Source organism: Haemaphysalis longicornis, unplaced genomic scaffold (genome assembly GCF_048455015.1).
Source record: "Haemaphysalis longicornis isolate Haplotype H1 unplaced genomic scaffold, Haemaphysalis longicornis Haplotype H1 scaffold_4, whole genome shotgun sequence".
NCBI classification, from domain to species: domain Eukaryota; kingdom Metazoa; phylum Arthropoda; class Arachnida; order Ixodida; family Ixodidae; genus Haemaphysalis; species Haemaphysalis longicornis.
The window spans coordinates 41,186,991-41,205,909 of NW_027526361.1; the positions used below are offsets into that span (position 1 = coordinate 41,186,991).

At 50.3% G+C, this 18,919-nt stretch overlaps 1 protein-coding gene across 1 annotated transcript in view; it reads left to right on the forward strand.

The window, feature by feature from the left end:
- The window catches only part of LOC144180324 (sperm-specific sodium:proton exchanger-like), a 57,550-nt gene that overhangs the window by 2,924 nt on the left and 35,707 nt on the right, over window positions 1–18,919 (forward strand). Inside the window, exons 4-10 of the mRNA XM_077708696.1 lie at window positions 1,598–1,738; window positions 2,400–2,495; window positions 3,095–3,374; window positions 5,170–5,313; window positions 6,031–6,202; window positions 16,967–17,048; window positions 17,124–17,317. Of these exons, the coding sequence (XP_077564822.1) occupies window positions 1,598–1,738; window positions 2,400–2,495; window positions 3,095–3,374; window positions 5,170–5,313; window positions 6,031–6,202; window positions 16,967–17,048; window positions 17,124–17,317 (1,109 nt within the window). The remainder of the gene's footprint in view (window positions 1–1,597; window positions 1,739–2,399; window positions 2,496–3,094; window positions 3,375–5,169; window positions 5,314–6,030; window positions 6,203–16,966; window positions 17,049–17,123; window positions 17,318–18,919) is intronic.

The following is an 18,919-nucleotide window of genomic DNA, read 5'->3' on the forward strand; positions in this document are numbered from 1 at the left end:
GGGAAGCACTATCCACCCGCAGAAGCACAACGTCGCATTTCATCGCGAAACAAAGGCGTCCACAAGACACACACCATCGCCTCCTGTAATGCCAAACGCATCTCGCACTTCCCAATGGGAGTGAGTGGTACGCCTGCAGTGCCCACATGTCGCGAGGTGGGGCCCCAAGCTGAACCGGGATCACGCAACCGTAACTGACTTCTGGAGCGGTTTGTGCCTTGTTGCCAAGGCAACCGATGTTTGAGATTGTCAAAGAAATGGCGCTCGCTCCAGCGCTAGAAAGCTCAGAGCCGCGGCGAAGCATGTTTTGCCAACGTTGCCGCTCTCCACCACGCGTCGCCCCAAGCTGAACTGGTCACATGATTGAAGCGTTTTGTGCACGGGTTCTGTATCGGTTTAAATATTAAACCGATATTAAAAGTCATATTGACTTTTTCACATGCCGCCGGCAGGAATTACCACCGCCGCAAAATAAGACCCGGCACCTGCGGGGCCACATCTGATACGGCGCTTTTTGGATAAACAGTGCGCGGTGCATCAAGGGAACGAGCGCACGACCCTCCCCGTGCGGCTGCGAGTTCGCCGCCGATAAAAAGTCATGTGCCGCCAGCAACGTACACCGCGAAAGGGCAAGGCCAGGCCGCCGCATACATGCGGCCAGGTTTTTCGTTCGCTTTTCCAGCCTTGAGCGGAGTGCAGAATTCATGGTGTCAACAAAGCTTGCCCGTAGCAGACGACAGTCTGAGCAGCACAATAGCGGAAGTACGTCACCGCTGCGGAGCGCAGCATCATGGGAGGCAAGGCTCGCCCGCCGTCAACAGCGGAGAGTAGGTCGAAAGGAGGAGGAAACGCGGAGCGACGATAATGCGCGGTTTTTGATTTACGATTTCTCAGCTAATACTCATCGCTTTAACATAATTCTTGCGGGAGAAGATTGCAAATACATTGCTTTATTTGGGTACATGTACATCCATGCATCGGCGGAAGGTATTTCAGGGCCCCTTTAACCCAGTTTTTGGTCGGTACCTGAGTCGCATTTCTTCGGAATGGTTTCAGATAAGTCGTGAATGATGGAGGGATGTGGTGGTGTGACACTGCGATGGGGAGGATCAGTGGAAGGAGGAGGAGGAGGGGAGCGGGAGGCGCAATTTGGCCTCCAAACCAATGACGATGGATGTAATGTTATAGTCTGGAAGAACCTGGGGTGATGAGGAAGGAGGAGTCTACACATCTGGGATAATGCAAAAGGCATCACAGTGACAGTCATGGGAAACTTTGCATTCTCCGTTCATATTGACAACTTAACCATACTATCTTCGTGTGGTCTCCTTGTGCGTTTACACTTCGCGATTTAATTGTAAGTTGCGCATATATTACATTTCTGATTGCAAACCTTGCAAATGGCGCTAGCCACACAGGTCGGATTTACGAAAAACGAGGAGTCCACCACGCGTTGCATTTCCCGCCTTGGCACGGAATTGTGCTAATTCTGCTTTCCCGAGGTTATGGCTTAGGTCTGAGGCCTTTGTCTGCCTCAGAAGGTATCGCTTGTTCCCGAGGACACCTGATTATGCGCGCACATCTACCACTTTCGCAGGCATCACGCTGTTTATTGCGTACGTGTTTGTCGACGCTCGGATCGCCGACGGCTCATGGAGTTTCCGCGACATCTTCATGTTCGGCGTGTATATGTCCTGCGTCGAGCGTCTGCCTATGACGGACGAGCTTTTCGAGGAAGGTTCGTGACAGCCGATATCTTCCAAAACAATCCTCAGCCTTCCACGCATTTAGAGGTTGTACTTTTTTGCCATGTTTATGTGCAGGTACGTTTTGTTTCGTCCTCGTGACGCTTTAGTCATCGTGTGGCGTTTAATTAACGAGGGTGCCGTCGTAAATAGACAGGCACGGTTAGATTGCTTCTAAGTAATTACCGCTAACTGTGGTAAGCAGGAGCAACGACTTTGGCGGCATAGCGAGTCCTATTAAATAAGAAAGGAATCGAAGGATTGTCGTGTCGTCGCCTAGACGGAGACTGTCAAGATAATGGCAACAGCCAATTGAACGGAACTTCCCATGATTTAGTCGTAGTCTACTTTTCGCAGTATACATTATCCCTCATTCATAAATAGCGGAGCCATCTGAAGCTGTTCGGAGAAGCGATCGCAAGTGTGTACGAAAGCCTCAAAACGGGAAAAAATGCAACCCGGGGGAAAAAATTCCGCACAAGCGAAGAGCGAAATGAACGCAGGCTTGTACTGTCATTAAGCCCTCGCCTTACGGCATCCTTGCACTCCTGCAGTTATAGTGCTTTGTCGTCATGCAAGCACGGGGGCTGTCTTGGTGGTTCCGTTAGGCTCCAAGCGTATCCCGTTTAAACATTCTTGACTGCTATTTTGCAGGTCGGTACCCTGTGATGGCCACCATGGTACAGTCTGAGGCCCTGTTCAACGCTGGCGTTACCTCAGCCATCATCAATTACTACCGAAGCAACGAAGGTGGGTGATCTTTTTCGGGAGGCCGGCGTGAGTGCAATGGCGGAGGGGAAGTCGAGGAACTTGCTTTGCAGACCTATACACGAACAAAGGGGTGCGCCCATACGCCGGCCGACGATTATTTCCTACTATATTGTTTCAAAGGCTTTCAAAAATTGCATTAATAAACAGCGGCTTATAAACGTTGTTTGTATAACCCTTACAAAGAATACCGAGAAGTTTCGGATGATTTCGCCGCAGATTCTGGTGCAGGTTGCCGTAGATTTTGATTCCTGCGTCACATAGGGATTTCGCTTCGCTTCGCGTGCATGTGGCGGGTGCTTTCGGCGCGTTTGCGAACACACTTCATTTCCATTCCTTGGTTGGCAGTGAGACGCTGTTTGATAAACAAAACCTCAAACAATATCGCAAATTCTAGTTTGAGAAGCTGTGCGAGATGTTGCTGCTACCGCGCGTGTTTGCGCTCGAGCCACGAGCAAGCGGCTGCCCGCACTTGCACCCGTTGCTGCGAGTTGTGACGTAAGCGCCATTTTAACTCTCACGAAGTCGTACTCTGCTGCTACCCCGTGACATCTCTCGATCGTGCCTTGTCTCTCCGGCAGGTAGCGGATACGATCGCATGCTGATGTTCCCGCTGCACAACCAGGGCACCGCCGCCTTCGTGGCCTTCTCCCTGGGAAAGGTCACCGTCCGCGTCCTCGAGGCCCTGTCGGCCATCAGCGGGGACTCGGCCATCGCTGCGATCGTGTGCGGCACCTACTTCACCTACTTTCTGCTCGAGAAGCTGGACTGTTCGGGCGTCACGGGCGTGGTCGTCTACACGATGGCCGTCAACTCGCACCGCTTCGTCGCCTGCACCGATCTCATTCACTCGCTCGAAGAGTTAGTCTACTCTGTACGGACTCTTCGGGAACGAGGGGAAGGCGCGGTCTTCTTGTGCCCAGGTTTTGAGGGGCGAAGTCCGTGGCTTGTCCCTTGGCGTCCGTGTACACAGTGTCGCGCATGCGCGAGGAGCATTGGATTGGATAGGATTGGATTAAATTGAATTGTATCGGATTGGATTTGAAGTGTATATACTGTACACACGTTGTCACTCATTTACATGCGCGAGTGGGCAAGGCCACGAGTGATGAACGGCAAAAACGATCTCCAGTGCTTTGCCCACTCGTCATGATTCACTTCGTGGAGATGCGTGAATTTTTTTCCCCATAGTACACCTCGTCGAAAGCTCCAACATACCCTTTTACGGCGAACTCCCTCCCCAACTTTTCTTGATGCCCTTAAATTTAAAGAAATGATTATATACATGTGGTCAGTATTAATTAAAATACTGGTGAGTGCAATTTTTTATTTTGTCATCTTGAGCACAAATGAAAGAACATCGCTTCAAACAGCGTACATCAACAAATGAAAAGCGTTCAGGAAAAGAACCATCACACACAAATAGCGCGATTTCCCTCCATGCAGGTCACATTCACGCGCGGGTTAACTACGGTAAAAAAATTTGAGATATGTGGGCAGCCAAATATACCAGTATCCCGCCATTATTTGACCTCTACGAAGACTATTTTTCAATTTTTGCCCGTTATGGTTCATATTTGTGTGTTTGCACTTCATTTGTCTACGACTGTACGTAATATGGGTGTTGCTGGTAACGTAAACGTGGTAACGTCGTGCAGCATTTACAACAGCATTTTCCCCCTCCCCTGAAGTTATGTAGGATGCGCAGATACTAAGATTGAAACTTGCAATCATGGCACTGCACCGTAACTCAACGTGCTTGTATTTGTGCATGAGGATGAAGAAATACCGCTTGGAAACATAATTTAAAATAAACCAGCCAATAGTAACATACTTACAAACTTTTAGTCACCGGTGGATTACCATTGTCCTTCTACCTAACGCCTTTAAATTTTACTCCGACCAAGGGCTCCACCACTGAGACCATGTAGCCGGGCCTAATAGTAGCTTTTATTTTTTACAGTATGTAGGTTAAATAACCAGGAAGTTCGGTCGCTGATAGTGATGTTGAAATAGGCCATAAAATCGATCGTTCTACGAGTCGTGGAAAAATGATGAAAAGCCTGTGGATGGGTAGCGCCCGTGCTTGCACGAAAAAAAAAAAAACAGTGGAACTTCAATATTCTTGATCCGCAAGTGTGTAAAAGAAACTAGCCATAACGATCTCTACAAACATTTTTTGTTCGTGGTTCGTTTTTATAGCTTTGTTCATGGGATCTAGGCTCTTACAGAAGTTCGCGTATGGAATATTGTCACTGTACTTTTACTACTTTTGATACAACATTGAAGTTATTGCCTTTAGATAAGTTATGAATTATTTACGTGTTCCTGGATGTATGGCATTTCATACATTCATATCATACAGTTCGCCGCCTTTCACACGTACCAGCGAGCGTATGGCTTGAAGTTTCAGTTGTCTGTCCCTTTAAAGAGGTTCCAAACTGAAGAAACAAGCGGGCCGCTATCCGTCGAATGCCGTGAAGTGAATGTAAACATCACCCTCGCGGCGCAAGAAGTTCCTTAATACCGCAGGAAATTCAAAAAGTGTAAAAACAGGTGCCAGTGTAAGCTTATCGCCACCTCCTTGAAATTAAACAACGCGGTAAGTTGTAGCTTCTGCTGCCAGCCTTCTGGCTCTGGTTGCGTGTCCGCGCAGGTACTGGAACATCTTGTACGACGTGACGGGCACCCTGGCTTCCAGCGTGGCGGCTTCGTACACCGCCTACCTCCTCATTCAGTACGCGGCCACGCTAGACTGGGCAGTGTTGTTCGTCTGTTACTTGCTGAGGATCTCCATAAGGTGGGCGTTTTTTTAATGCATTACACGCAGTTAGTTGGGAGCAAGATCAGTTGGGGCCGATGCTCGCGTTCGACGAGCTTCTGGAACCTATAGCTAAACAGCGAAAAGAACAGGATGGCGACAAGCACATTTGCGTTACGTAAAGCACGCCTGAATAACACAGTATTGACTATCTCTGCATCCCTCCCTCTTAGCTCATGTCACAACTCATTTAAACACAGAAGCTTACCTCTATAACAACGTAATCCCACTCTGAGAGAGATTAAGTTTACCAAAATTCACCGAACCATTTAGTTCGTCTAGTACGTTTTATTGGAAAACGTAAAATTGCCGTGTTCCCAACAAGGAAGTGCAATAGATAAGGGGAACATAAGTACCTAGGAGGCAGTAATTTCGATCATTTGAACCCTGGCATTGTTCCAAATTACACAACGACAAAAATTGTGGTGCAGTTCCGTAGCTCTTGGAATGGAGATGATAGCGACGGTAGCTTCCAACCTCAGTCGGATAAAAGGAAGATCAAAGTGGGGGAGGAGGAACAGGAGGAGGATGAGGGAGCGGGGGGAGGGACTTTTCATTGCCTTCTCCACGCGCCCCTACCGCGGAAAGACAACGAAAGGAGTATATGGTCAGGAAACAATTCCACTGCACCCCTAGCGAACGTTTCCCCGTCTCAGCTGCCTGTGCCACGCCCTCGTCCCCCCGCCCCCTACGCAGGTGCGTGGCCGTAGCGCTGCTGTACCCGGTCATCGGGCACTTCGGCTACCAGGTGACAGTCCGCCAGGCCACGGTGCTCGCCTGGGCCGGCATCAAGGGCACCTTCCTCGCCTCCATCGCCACCGTGCAGTACCTGCGGCGAGAGGACACCAACACCGAGAACGTCACCAAGGTGGGCCGACCCTTGCACTCGAGCCTTTTAAGCGGGGCAGACCGTATCGGTAAGCTTGTAGCCAAAGGGAATACGTGTACCTGTCGAGTGGAATCGGAAAATCGTAAGCGCAATCAGCGCTGTCAGTTAATCCTTCGACGAAAAGAAGAGGAAACCTGTCAAACAAAATAACGCAAGGTTTGAGGTCACGAACGTCGGGACAGCTTTTTCAAAAATACAGTCGAATCCCGCTACAACGAAATCGACAGGACGTGCGAAAAATTTCGTTGAAGTGAAAATTCGTTGAGGCGAAATCTGCCCCAACACACCACGGCAGGGCAAGAAAAATAGCCCCGTATATATCCGCATCATTGGCAGCATAATACAATGTGTAGAGAAAGGAGTGACGCGCAATAACGTCACGTTTATTCGGATAACAAGCATACCAATGGTTATTATGTTTTTTAACTGCACACAAAGAGCGCATTACAGAGGGGACGGGAGGGGGATGAAGAATTGCAGGCGCAAAATGTATTGCTGTACAGCAAGGCGTGCCTACCGAGCTGATTACTTGCAGATAGCTGCTAGGCCGTCCGAAGCCCCACTCCCGCTTGTGGCAGGAGCGGTGCTGTTATCTTATCCTTAGACTGGGCAGCAACTGACCTTGGCAGGCAAGCCGCGCGACAGCGTGCTCGCGACTGAAATAGGATGACACGGGTTCAAGACTAAACACGAAAACATTATCTTGACTATGAAGAATTGTAGAAGGAAAACTGCAAGGACAGCTGCTAACAATGTGTACATGATGACGCCGCGCCAGCAGCAGAGCACGTCACGCATTTCAACTGGATACGGATTGGTTGTAGCTCCGGCTTGGCGAACCGGGCCTGCAACTCTTACATGACGGCCAACCACATCGTTATCACCGGCAAACAATGGCGTCCACCTACGAATTTGGTTTTGTTTTGGGTGGTGGTGTGGGCCCGCGGCGCACGCTGTCGGTTGAACTAAGCGTCCTGAATGTATAAAGTCACAGAGGCTGGCGTTATATTTTATTGTAAAACAAATGTTCAAGCGGAGTCCGTTTCACGTCTTTATTTCACTTAAATTGCCCCTGGGGGCTGCTGTGAAATGGAAAAAAGAAAGAAAAACACTTAAGGGGATCAAAAAAATTTCCCCGCATTTCTCCGAGGGGAAGAATGTGAAAGTGCGAATGCACGAGTTGAATTTGCGCGGTTCGGTAATGTTCGCGAAAGAGAGCTCACACACACACACACACAACTACAAAGAAAGAAAGATGCATTTATTCACAGACACCTATTTGTGTTGTCGTTGTACTTGATTGCTAGAGCGGATCTCAGCTTTGAAATTTCGTGTCAGTACTCCTTTAAGCGGGTGCATTAGCCCTTCTCACGCCCGATTCCTGGCCAATCCCCCACGTGGGTATGTGCCATGCACAGACACCTATTTGTGTTGTCGTTGTACTTGATTGCTAGAGCGGATCTCAGCTTTGAAATTTCGTGTCAGTACTCCTTTAAGCGGGTGCATTAGCCCTTCTCACGCCCGATTCCTGGCCAATCCTCCACGTGGGTATGTGCCATCTCAGCGGCCAGGCAGCGCGCGCCCATCTCCCCCCGTTGCCAAGGAAGACGAGGAGATTCCTGGCCAATCCCCCACGTGGGTATGTGCCATCTCCCCCCGTTGCCAAGGCAGACGAGGAGCGCGCGCACCCGCAGCTGTTGCTATGTGGACGGACGGCGGTCAACAAAATTCAGGGTCGCTTATAAAGTGCATTCGCACTTAAAAGGAAGAAACGAGGTCCTGGGCAGTTGCGGATCGGGAGCCCACGGCGCCATTCTCCATAGCGGAGGTCTTCCGGTGTGCCCCTCAGGCGGTATGCCCGAGGGCGAGGAGCCTGGCGCCAGTAGGCGGAGCAGCTGGATCCAGAAGGAACTCGTCCAATGCCGGCCAGAGCTTGACGGCGGTTGCAATTGGGGTAGATGAGTCCGGGCAGGCCCAATGAGCGAAAATTTCGTTGAAGCGAAAGCAAGCCAGACAAATGGTTCGTTGTGGCGAGGACTTTGTTGCATTGACTTCTATGGCTAGATGACGGGGAATTGGAGATATTTTGTTGAAGCGGAAATTTCGCTGAGGCAGACTTCGTTGTAGCGGGATTCGACTGTACTTGAAATCGGAGGAAGGCGGAGGGGTTCTACAGGAAGGTGTGATTAAACTACAGTGGAACCCCGATGATACGTCCCCCGGACTTACGACGACCCGCCTCTTACGACGGATAACCGCGGTCCCGGCAAACTCATCATAGAAACAATGCATTAAAAACCCCGAAGATATGACGATCGGGTGCGCGCGGTCCGCTTCATGCGACGGACCATGGCGCGGATAAACCTGCGCTATTCCCATATTTTATCCCGTTTCGCTGCCTCGTCCTGACCTTCTTTATTCTTAACCCCCGTTTGACGCTGCTTGATGTACAAAGGTATGTAGGCGGGTCAGACCACTTACTGAACAGACGCAAGTAAGCAGGCGGGTACTCGTGAGCGGTAGTTAACCTGCGACGGCCCCACGCAGCAAAAGTACGCCAACGCGCCAACCGCAAGAAGTCGAAGTTCAGGGGGCAGGTGGGCCGTGAATTCGAAGTTCCCATTGAGCCTCCGACGAACGCGGAAACATACGACGCAGCCGTGCACGGCGATGACCGGACAGCCGCTTTCTCCGCCCGCTCGATCCAAGTTTCTTCCTTTCACGACGCTCTTTCTCGCTATATCTCTGCTCTCAGCTTATCAAAAGCCCTGTTATCGCTCCTCTCTTTTCTTTGCTAGAGCGCCTCAATTCACGCGCGTCCGCCGCAAGGGTGGAGCAAAATACAGGAGGCGATGAAGGGAGACACGTACCCGTTGGCATCGGCATTTTGGGTCCCTCGCTGGCCACCGCATGCAGCAATTCACTGTAGCAAAACCACGCTATAATTTTCGCCGCAACATGGTTTACTCGCGAAAATTGAATTATCGTATCTATTTCGCGCTGCTGGGTCTTGTGGGAAACAAAAACAGCTGTGTTGAGCACCATGACCCAAAAGCGATGGCACGGGACCGTTCAAAGAATGTCTCCATGTAGGGCAATACTGTTTCTTGTTCATCTCCGCCTTGTTTCGTTTCGCTTGGCCTTGGCAGTTTTACACTCGCCTTTTCCTCTCTCAATTAGCGGGCTGGCGGGTTAGCTGGACGCCATGAAGGGGAGGGGGGTACAACAAATGCGTTGTTTTTTTTTTAAACTTGTGCTTTGAGCTAAATGTTCGCAAAGAACGCGAGAACGCGCTAAATATACTAGTTTAAATAAGTTCTTAGCCCACCTGTCGCTTGAGACCATCTACTAGGCCGGCATTTACCCACGCCCCGGTCGTACGACACCCCGGTCATACAACGCTTTCTCGCGGTCGCTTGAAAGTCGTATTATCGAGGTTCCACTGTAGCAATCTAATGCTGCATTCGGGTGGTCGTTTTAGAGCGCTCTAGAGCACTCCGAAAAGCGACTCCGTGTTCGGGTGGTCGAAATCGAGCGCTCGACGTATGTTCGGTTGGTCGTCTCAGAGCGTCGTACTCCACTCCGAGCACCTCCGACTGCTCTGACTCCGAAGTTGGAGTGCCGCCGAAATCCGGAGGCGATTGGGTCACGTGACCCCGGCCGCCGCGGCTCGCCTCTGGCTCGCCCCGCTCGCCTGCCCAGTCGGTGGCGTTCGCTGAATCCTCCCTTTCTGTGCTGAGGCCTCGACAGCGGTTAGTTGTGGGAGTGTTTCGACGATTTTGCTTCTCGTGCTATTCTCCGCATCATGTCGAAACGGAGACGCCTGTTGAGTGTAGGGGAGCCGTCTCCGCTACTTCTGCAGCTCGAAATCGACGCCGAGGAGGACAGCAGCAGACGACGACTCGCACGTTCACGCTGCGAAGTTCGCCGAACTGTTCGCCGAACCACTTCCAGTGTTCAAAGTGCAGGAATACGTTCGCAAGGTTGTGCACACCTATTCTTACCTTCAATCATTGCGAATAACAGACGCTCGGCTGATGTCGGGGAACTTTGGCTTGGAGCTAACGCGTCCGATACGGAGGCCGCCATTTGTTGAGACACCTTGGCCGGCCTGGCTTTGCAGTTGCCGTTTTGGCCGCGCCGCGGCGCCACGGTCGCGTGCTACTCCAAGATCGGGTACGCGTTCGGTTGGGGAGCGGTGACTCTTGCTCGGATTGGGGGAAGCGGCGCATCGGCGTACTCCGAGTCGGAGTATCAGAGCGACCACCCGAATACAGCATAATGCGCCGTGAGTTACCACTCCTGCCCAAAAAAATCTTTTTTTACGCTATCAACGTATTGCTTCTTAAGAGCTTACTGCTCAACATCCCATAAAAGAATCGTCAGGCCAATGAAGGCACGCGGCATACCGTACAACGATTGCCACCAACCACTCATTCTCTCTTAAATACGATATTCTTTCTTGGGCCCTTAAACGAGAACATTTTGGTCTGTCTGAGTATGTCTCTGCCTGTTTGTCTTGTAACCGGTTATACTTAGGTGGTACCGGCTGGCGTCCATGCCTCCTCACTCATTGTCTGTCGCCCGATTCAGCCGCCGGGCCAAAAGTTTGAACAAGTCTTTAACGAAACGTTTATATAGGCAAAGCATTTCTAAAGTACTGAATCTGGTGGTAATGGTCATGCATGTCAACACTGTCGAGCAAAAAGAAATCGGTAAACGTATTTGAGGGAAAACATCAATACATAAGTGATACAGTCGAACCTCGTTATAACGAACACTGATATAGCGAATTAGCGGCTATAGCGAACTAAATACATACCTTTGGGTGGTCGCGCTTTATTTCAATGACACTTTTGCTTTTACAACGGAACTGGAACCGTGAGGGTCGCGCGAGGTATCGGATATAAGGAAGAAATATTTGACCAAAAGGCTGAGAAGCTACTGGGAAAAAAATCCCCTCGTCCGAAACCGCAGAAGTATAAAGGCCCTTTTGGTCGTGGACACTGGAAAACTTCATCCTGCTCAGTGCTGTGAGTAGCCACCGGGCAAAGATAGCATCCTTCACCAACTAAATAAGGGCGATGGCCTGTTTTGTAAAGGGAAGTTTATTCTGTTGCACTTTCACGTACTCATGTTCCGATTCATTAAGCTCGAAATGCAACAAGAAGAAAGGTAAGGTTTATGTTTACAGTGGATTCGAAGCCGAAAAAACGCATTTTTGTATCAAGTATTTTTGCGTGAGCCAGATTGTCGATTTGTTAAATCCGATGTAAAACATCTAGTAGATCTACTGTTACATCTACTGTTACATCTACTGTTACAACGAATATCGGATATGACGAACTAATTGGCTGCCCCGATGGCTACGTCGTTATAACGAGGTTTGACTGTACTTGGAGTAATATTTTGAGAGAGAAAGAGGGCACCGAGCAAGTAATGAAAAAGAAAAAAACTTTAAAAACGTTTCAGCTTCCTCACGGGAGCCTTGTTCACAATTACCACCACTCTCACCGAATTTTCATTTATCGAAGCTGGGTAAAAAGGCTGCAAACGAAGGAAGGATTTGTGTCAAGGCTGTTTGGTTTTATGAATGAAACCCCTGATATTACCGCATACTCCTCGTATACTGCTGGAGTACTCCTGGAACTCTTAAGACTACCGACTAAGATTTCAATGCCTCACAAACAACTTTTAGAAAGGTTCTACTGCATGTCGGAAACTGCCGGTAATAAATGCGCTGGGAACTCCTTCTGCTTGCTGTGAAGTGCATTTCTGCTGGTCGAGTCGAGAGCCCTCACATGAGGACCAACCTGCACTCTTGGAAACCCAAATAACTGGACTGTCAGATGCAATGCGAGTCCAAGTAAAATGTGCGCGGATCTGACGCTCCTCATTATGGCCACCAATTCGGTCGTTACCCATCGAAATAAATATAATGTGCGTGTTACAAGCTCACCGAAAGATTTTAACAAGGTCACCGCAAGGGAGCACTAATTGCAGAATTTATTTCTTTTGAGAACCAGCCTCATGCATCGTGCATATGTAACGTTGATTATGAGGTTTAGTGCGCTGACGCTACACCAGCAATGATGCGCGCCTTTGTGGAGGGATCCGGATTATTTTTAATCACCTGGGAATCTTTAACGTGCGACGAAATCTCGAACACAGGGGCGTTTTAGCTTTTCGCCGCATATGTAATGCATAAAAAAAACGCTCCGAAAAAAAAAAATTGCCTGGCGATTACGATTATGCGATATTTGGGCGCAGCAGCAGTGCTCTGAGGCAGCACTCACTCGTGGGTTCTCTCGACGGCAGCGATGATGAGCCTCTGCGTCGGCGCCGCGAAGTGCGTCTCAGGAAGAGACCGCGAACTGCGCCTTAGGAAGCGAACGCACATCATCTTCACGCGCACGCCACCCTTACGTTTTCCCCGAGCGTCGCGCCGTAGAGCGCCTCGTGCGGGCACGGCATACTGCCCCTACCCTCTCCCACCGCACACTTTCGGAGAGCACTGGTTCGCACCGCCACGGCGAACTGCCCTCCCCTCCAATTTAGCGATATTCTCCTCCTTTGTTTTCTTTCATCGTTCGCTTTTTCTTTCACTCGTCGGTCTTTCCATCGTTCACTCGGTGACGACTACAGCGACGCGGCTCAGCCCAGAGACGGGCGACAAAGGGCTGCGCCATAAAAAAGGCGTGTAATTCCCAAGTGAACACGAAAATCAGGATGTTATACTAGATTAGCAGATACCTTTTTACACTTGTATCGATACTCAGCGGCAGCTACCTTGTGCGACATTCGAGCTTCGGTCTTTTCCAACGTGTGCGTGGCTGAAGTCCAGATCTCGTTTAAAGTGCGGAGCACTGAACGGAGCTCTGCTTGTCGTCGTTGCACGTAACACGACGTCACGCACCCAAGCAGAGGCTTCGAAACATCGCTGCTTCCCCTGGTCGGAATCAAACCTGGGTCCCTCGCGTTACGAAGCCGATGTCAATCCCATTGCGCTATGCAGGGAGGCACAAGTTACTGAGATACAAGCCGGTGGGGGTGACCTTTAAAGGGACACTGAAGTGAATTTGTCAAGCTCCCGGTTTTGCTTGCACTGCGTAGACTGGCTAAAATTACCACACTTTTCACCGTTTATCCGGTTGATAAGTCGCTAATTATTTTATAAAGCGGGAAAGAAAAAAAACTACCATGCGCGGTCTGTGGCGGCCGCACCAACTAAAGGCTGTGACGACACGAGGAGATGAACCTTGATTGGACGAAGTCCAAGGTTAGCATTCAAACAAGTTTCGGTTTCGGTTCTGTAAAACAACATGCTTGACATCCGACGGCATCGTTGGATTGGCATTCTCTATATCTCAGTAATCGTCATACCGCTTCTGCCATGTTGCGGCGGTAAAATGCCTAAGATAACCCTTCCAGGACGGCTTGGAATCGTAGCAATCACTAGCCGAGGCCTACGCAGTGGATGAACGCCCTCCGCGTCGCCGCAGATGCTCAAATGCCATGCGCTTTTCCCGCATATTCGGAGCTTGCCCCACTCATGCCTGTATCGTAAAAAGCGTGTTCGCACCAGGCCAAGGGTTTGCTGATTCTGGCCTGTGCCCGCTGCCCGCAAGTAGTCGGTGCTTGTGCATGGCAGCAGCACGTCAACGAGAACTCGCTATCGCGTCAGTGTCAGTGTGCGCGCGTTCTGGGAACTCGCTCGTGGAGCCGTGAACGTTACGGCCCAAAAATGGTGAACTCAGTTTGGAAAAGATCGGCCGCAAACGAAAAAAATCAACTTAGAAAAAAAGCATGTACCCTCGGGGAATCGAACTAGCGACTTGCAAAACACAATCCTAGCGCTGCGGAGGTTGGATATATGAGGTATATAATGTATAACCAGTTTACACTTTTATTTAGATTTAGCATCTCAAGTACCTTAGGTGACTATTTGTTGTAGAGCGCTCGTGCAGTAAGCGTCCCCCAAACTTCCACAATATCTCACGTCTAGCAATTGCATTTCTTAGAAGGAAAAGCGTTCGCAGATGTGTGGTCGTGCTGCTGACCGCTGTGCTTTGTTCACCCAGCGCAAAAAAGTGCTCCCTGCTCCATAGTTTTGCGCTGTACGGTAAAAGTTAAGCTGATTTTATTTTCTTAGTTTATTAGTAATATATTGACTTCGCTGGCTCTTCTCCCGTCTTCAAGTGGCCTTAGATTTTCTCACTAGCGTACCAGTCAGCGAAGCGTCGCATGTGCACTTGTGCAGCGCTTGTGTGGAGCGACCCGGACTCGGAGCTTGATACAGTGTACAAACTAACAAACTAAAGAAAGGCACATTCTTCCATTCATAAACGTTTTGTGGCTTAGTTTCAACTGAGCGAGCGAATTGCGACGACCCGTCGGCGGCCGGCGGACTAAACGCTGGCCCGACTGACTCTGTCGGAAGGTCGGCGAGCCGTGCAGTAGCGCAGCCAATTGCTAGCTCATCTCCTCTTGACGTCACACGAAAGCGCCTCAGAAAATGGGCGAGCGTAAAGAGAGGAGGACAGCATTTTCGAATTGGTTTTCCTACTAAGTAAATTCGCGTAAACGCGCTCAGAGTGGTCGAAACATGGCCTATGGACTCCGGAGCAGTGCCGGATTAGGAAACTTTGGGGCCCGGGGCTACTGCGTCCTTAGGGCACTATTGATGATGATGATTATGATGACGATGATTATGATAATGATTCCGCTTTAATATTGCGAAAATTTTCGAAGCCCATGTTATGCTCTCTGATCAGTGATAAATTATACATAATTTTACGCTTTCCGGAAAATAATTTCTTGGCTTGATGTCTACTATTATGCTGAGAAATGTCTTTTTGGGCTGGGGAGCGGTCCGCTTCGTAATCTGCGTATGGCCATCGAACTTTCAGCGGCGATAAACTCCTGTTGCGCAGCTGTAATGGTCTTGCTAGTCGGCAAGCCGTTACACATTAACGGGTCCCTTTGGGTTGGAGAGCGACAGGTGAGCACGAGAGGTGGCATCAGACAACAGTTTAATAGGGATGGAATGTCTCTGCTCAACCCCGCGCTGCTGCTCCCGTCGGTGCCGTGCAACAGTTCCAGTAGTCAGTAGTTCGTTGTCGATCGGTCTGGTCGTTGTTCGGTCTAACTGGTAGTGGAAACACGCTGAAGCTTCTCGTCTAGATTCGGGGTCTACGACGGAGGCGAGTATGGGTGGACCTCTAGTTTTCGAGTCCTCAACACGTCTGCCGCGTCCACTGTTTTTCCCGCGCTGCTTCAGGGGTTCCTCTCCTCCTGCCGCCGCGCCCATGCGGGACCAGGTCTGCGGGCCGCCCTTTGGTACGCGCCGTCCGCCGGCTCACCCCAAAGCGAAAAGCCCACAAGGGGACAAACAGCTTACCGTCCCCGAGTTGCGCCGGAGGTCCGTTTATAGGACGGCATCGAAGGGGCCGCACGCAGGATGCGTTTTTAAGTGGACACAGCTTCCGCCATCCCGAAAGAAAACAGACGTTGTTGTTGCTTTGTTTTGGGTCCACACCCAAGCTCTTCACACCGCCTAGGCCTGCTGATTCCCCAGCTCGAAGGGAGCCGCTACGGTCGGGCTGGGCCGGCGGCCTCTGCGTCCACACGGAGTGGCGCCTAGAGAATTACGCTACGAATGGAGTCGCGCGGACATGTAGCTTCCGCAACGCTTGTTGCTCAGACAGCCTGCAGAGGCTACAGCACATAGGCGCGGGCTGAAGCCGAACGATCCTCCGAGTGGTCTACACAACCTTTCAACATTTAAATAACCATATATACGCTGTCCATTCAGCGAGAAATATCGAGTCGATATCAATCACGCTTATGTGATTCAACTAATCCACTAGCTTTATTGAACGGGTCGTTATTGCAATGAACTTCCTTGTCAAGCGCTATACATTGAAATTTCTGGCAGAAACTGTGTATGAGCCCGTAGGGCACTGCTTAAGTTGTCAATAATTACATATAACATCCCTCAGGATTAACCAATTTACAATGTTCTTCAGACATTATTTCATTCGCATGCCTGAACCTTTCTTATACCGAAACGTGCGCGCGCCGAAACGCCCGCGTACTAAGATGTTCGTGTACCGAAAAGCCTACCAAAATGACCTGTGCCGAAAAATACCAAAGCCGAGTTTGGGGCCTTTGTTATGTGGCTTCTTAGGCCCGGTCAAGCTGTGTACCCACGACTTTTGGTCCAAGACGTTTTCTCATAAACGTCGGGAAAACAAGGAAGAGGAGTAGGAATAACTAAATTAAATTGAAATGGACTCGAAGGTTGTCAACCATAACGTGAGGGGCCCCCCACTCCTCCCCAGTGTCCCGAGTTAGTCAGCTTCAGTGTGGAGGTGAGGTTGAAGCTCCCACCTTCAACTTTCAATGCGGGCAGCGAGCACAATCACGATATATTTTTTTTTCATATGATCGAGCGGGGCCCCTGGCAGCGGGGGGCCCGGGGCTGCAGCCCCCGTAGCCCCCCCTTTAATCCGGCCCTGCTCCGGAGTATACAGTTTGCGCTAGTAATCCCGCAATGTTTACGAATCACTTCAGAGTCCCTTTAAGCTATGCAGTTGCTACGGAGGGTATACCGTTGCTAGGCCACAACGCCAGGTACCAACGCCAGACTGGTACGAGCCCCTCTTTCAAATCGCTGCTCCTCATTTGGCAGCTTTCACGTTTAACGAAACTGGTTTGTTTTCTCATTCTTCGTCCCTCTAGTCGTACCTGTACGTCATCGGCGACATGGTGCTCACGCAGCTGGTGAACGTCACCTTCCTCCCCATGGTGCTGCAATCTCTGGGTACGTGCACATGCGTGACGGCGTATACTGTGCACAAGGAGCCCTGACGGCTTGTTCCACGGCGCTCGCACGCAGGCGTGCTGGACGTGTCGGACGTGGAGCTGCGCACCATGCGCGACGCCGTGCAGTACCTGTCGGAGGCGGCCGAGTCCGCACGCGTGCTCTACAAGAAGGACGACTTCTTCCTCCTGGCCGACTGGAAGTGGGTCACGCGGCACACGCTCATCAAGAACCCGCTAGAAGCCACCTTCCGCTTCAACTCGTCCATGGTGCGCCCCGACGCTTCTCTTTACAGCGAAGCTGCATGTGTAGCTATAGGGTGTCGTGGAATTTTCGTGTCCGCGTGCGAAAGCTACCCGCGCCATACCCGTAAACGCAGGCCGCGCGCTCTTATTGGTTGGGTGCCAGCCATCACCATGTTTGACAGCTGTCATCGTTCGGCGAGTACGCGATGTAGATTTTTTGTAGTTATAAGCCTAAAGTAGCCCTTGCGTGTGAAAATTTCGTGCCTGATTTTGCGCGCCAAGGGCGTGCACATATATTATTCCCTGAGCACCGCGTAAGGGTCCCAAAATAGATGAACCAGTTTTACCTGTTCGACACCAGAAATCAGGTGGGTGCTCGAGCGAGTGTAATAATCTTGTTACGTGGCGGTAGAACAGTGATGAGGCGAGTCATGGGTGACGCTGAAGCGATGTATTTACGTTACACGATGTCGGCCATGAGACAGAACCCGGGCAGTCTGTGCGCTTGACACAGCTTATTCGTCAATAGTTTTGCTTCAGCACCAAGGCCATATCCTAATGAACACTTCATTGTTACCTCGTGACAATGTTTCCGTTTTTTTGTTCAGGCGGTGCCAGTTGTCTGAAGCTGCAAGCATTTCCCCATTTTGAGTCGTAATTGCAACCTCGTTCGTTATGCACAGACCTAACTGAGCGCAAAGAAATTACTTGTTCGTAATTTCCCCACCCATCACAGCATTTGATGTTCTAGATTAGGAGAGGGGCACCGCGATTGCTTAAAGAAGGGAAGTATGCGCGCCACTTGATTGATTGTAGGGTTTCACGCGCCAACGCAACGCAGGCGATGAGGCGTGCCGTAGTGGAGGGCTCCGGATTAATTTGACCATCTGGGGATCTTTAACGTGCGCTGAAGTCTCGTACACACGGGCGTTTTTGCTTTTCGCCTCCATCAGAAAAGCGGCCGCCGCGGCCGGGAATCGAACCCGCATCCCGTGCTCAGCAGCGCAACGCCCTAGCACTAGCACTAGCAGTAGCTAGCGGCACTAGCAGAGGTTACACTTTTAGAGGAATAGTTGGTGTGCTTCATGTTTAGCAAGTTAGTCGGTGTTGTATGGCTGCAGATATATTTCAGCGAACCACCCGATCCCAAATGTTCTCCAGAAAATGCCGGTGCTCGTTATAGTGAGCACAATGAAAGAAAACCATGATTTCATTGATTGATTGATTGATTGTAGGGTTTAACGCGCCGACGCAACGCAGGCGATGAGGCGCGCCGTAGTGGAGGGCTCCGGATTATTTTGACCACCTGGGGATCTTTAACGTGCGCCGAAATCTCGTACACACGGGCGTTTTTGCTTTTCGCCTCCATCAGAAAAGTGGCCGCCACGGCCGGGAATCGAACCCGCGACCTCGTGCTCAGCAGCGCAACGCCTTAGCCACTGAGCCACCGCGGCGGGCAAAACCATGATTTCAACTGCAAATTAATATACTTCTATCGTAGTAAGTTTAATAAAAGTTTGCAGGAGTACGAAATATGTATGGGGGAAAACATTGACTCAATACATTTAAGAATATATACTCCCATTATGACGGGAAGGCCACTGACAATATTGCACCGCCATTGCT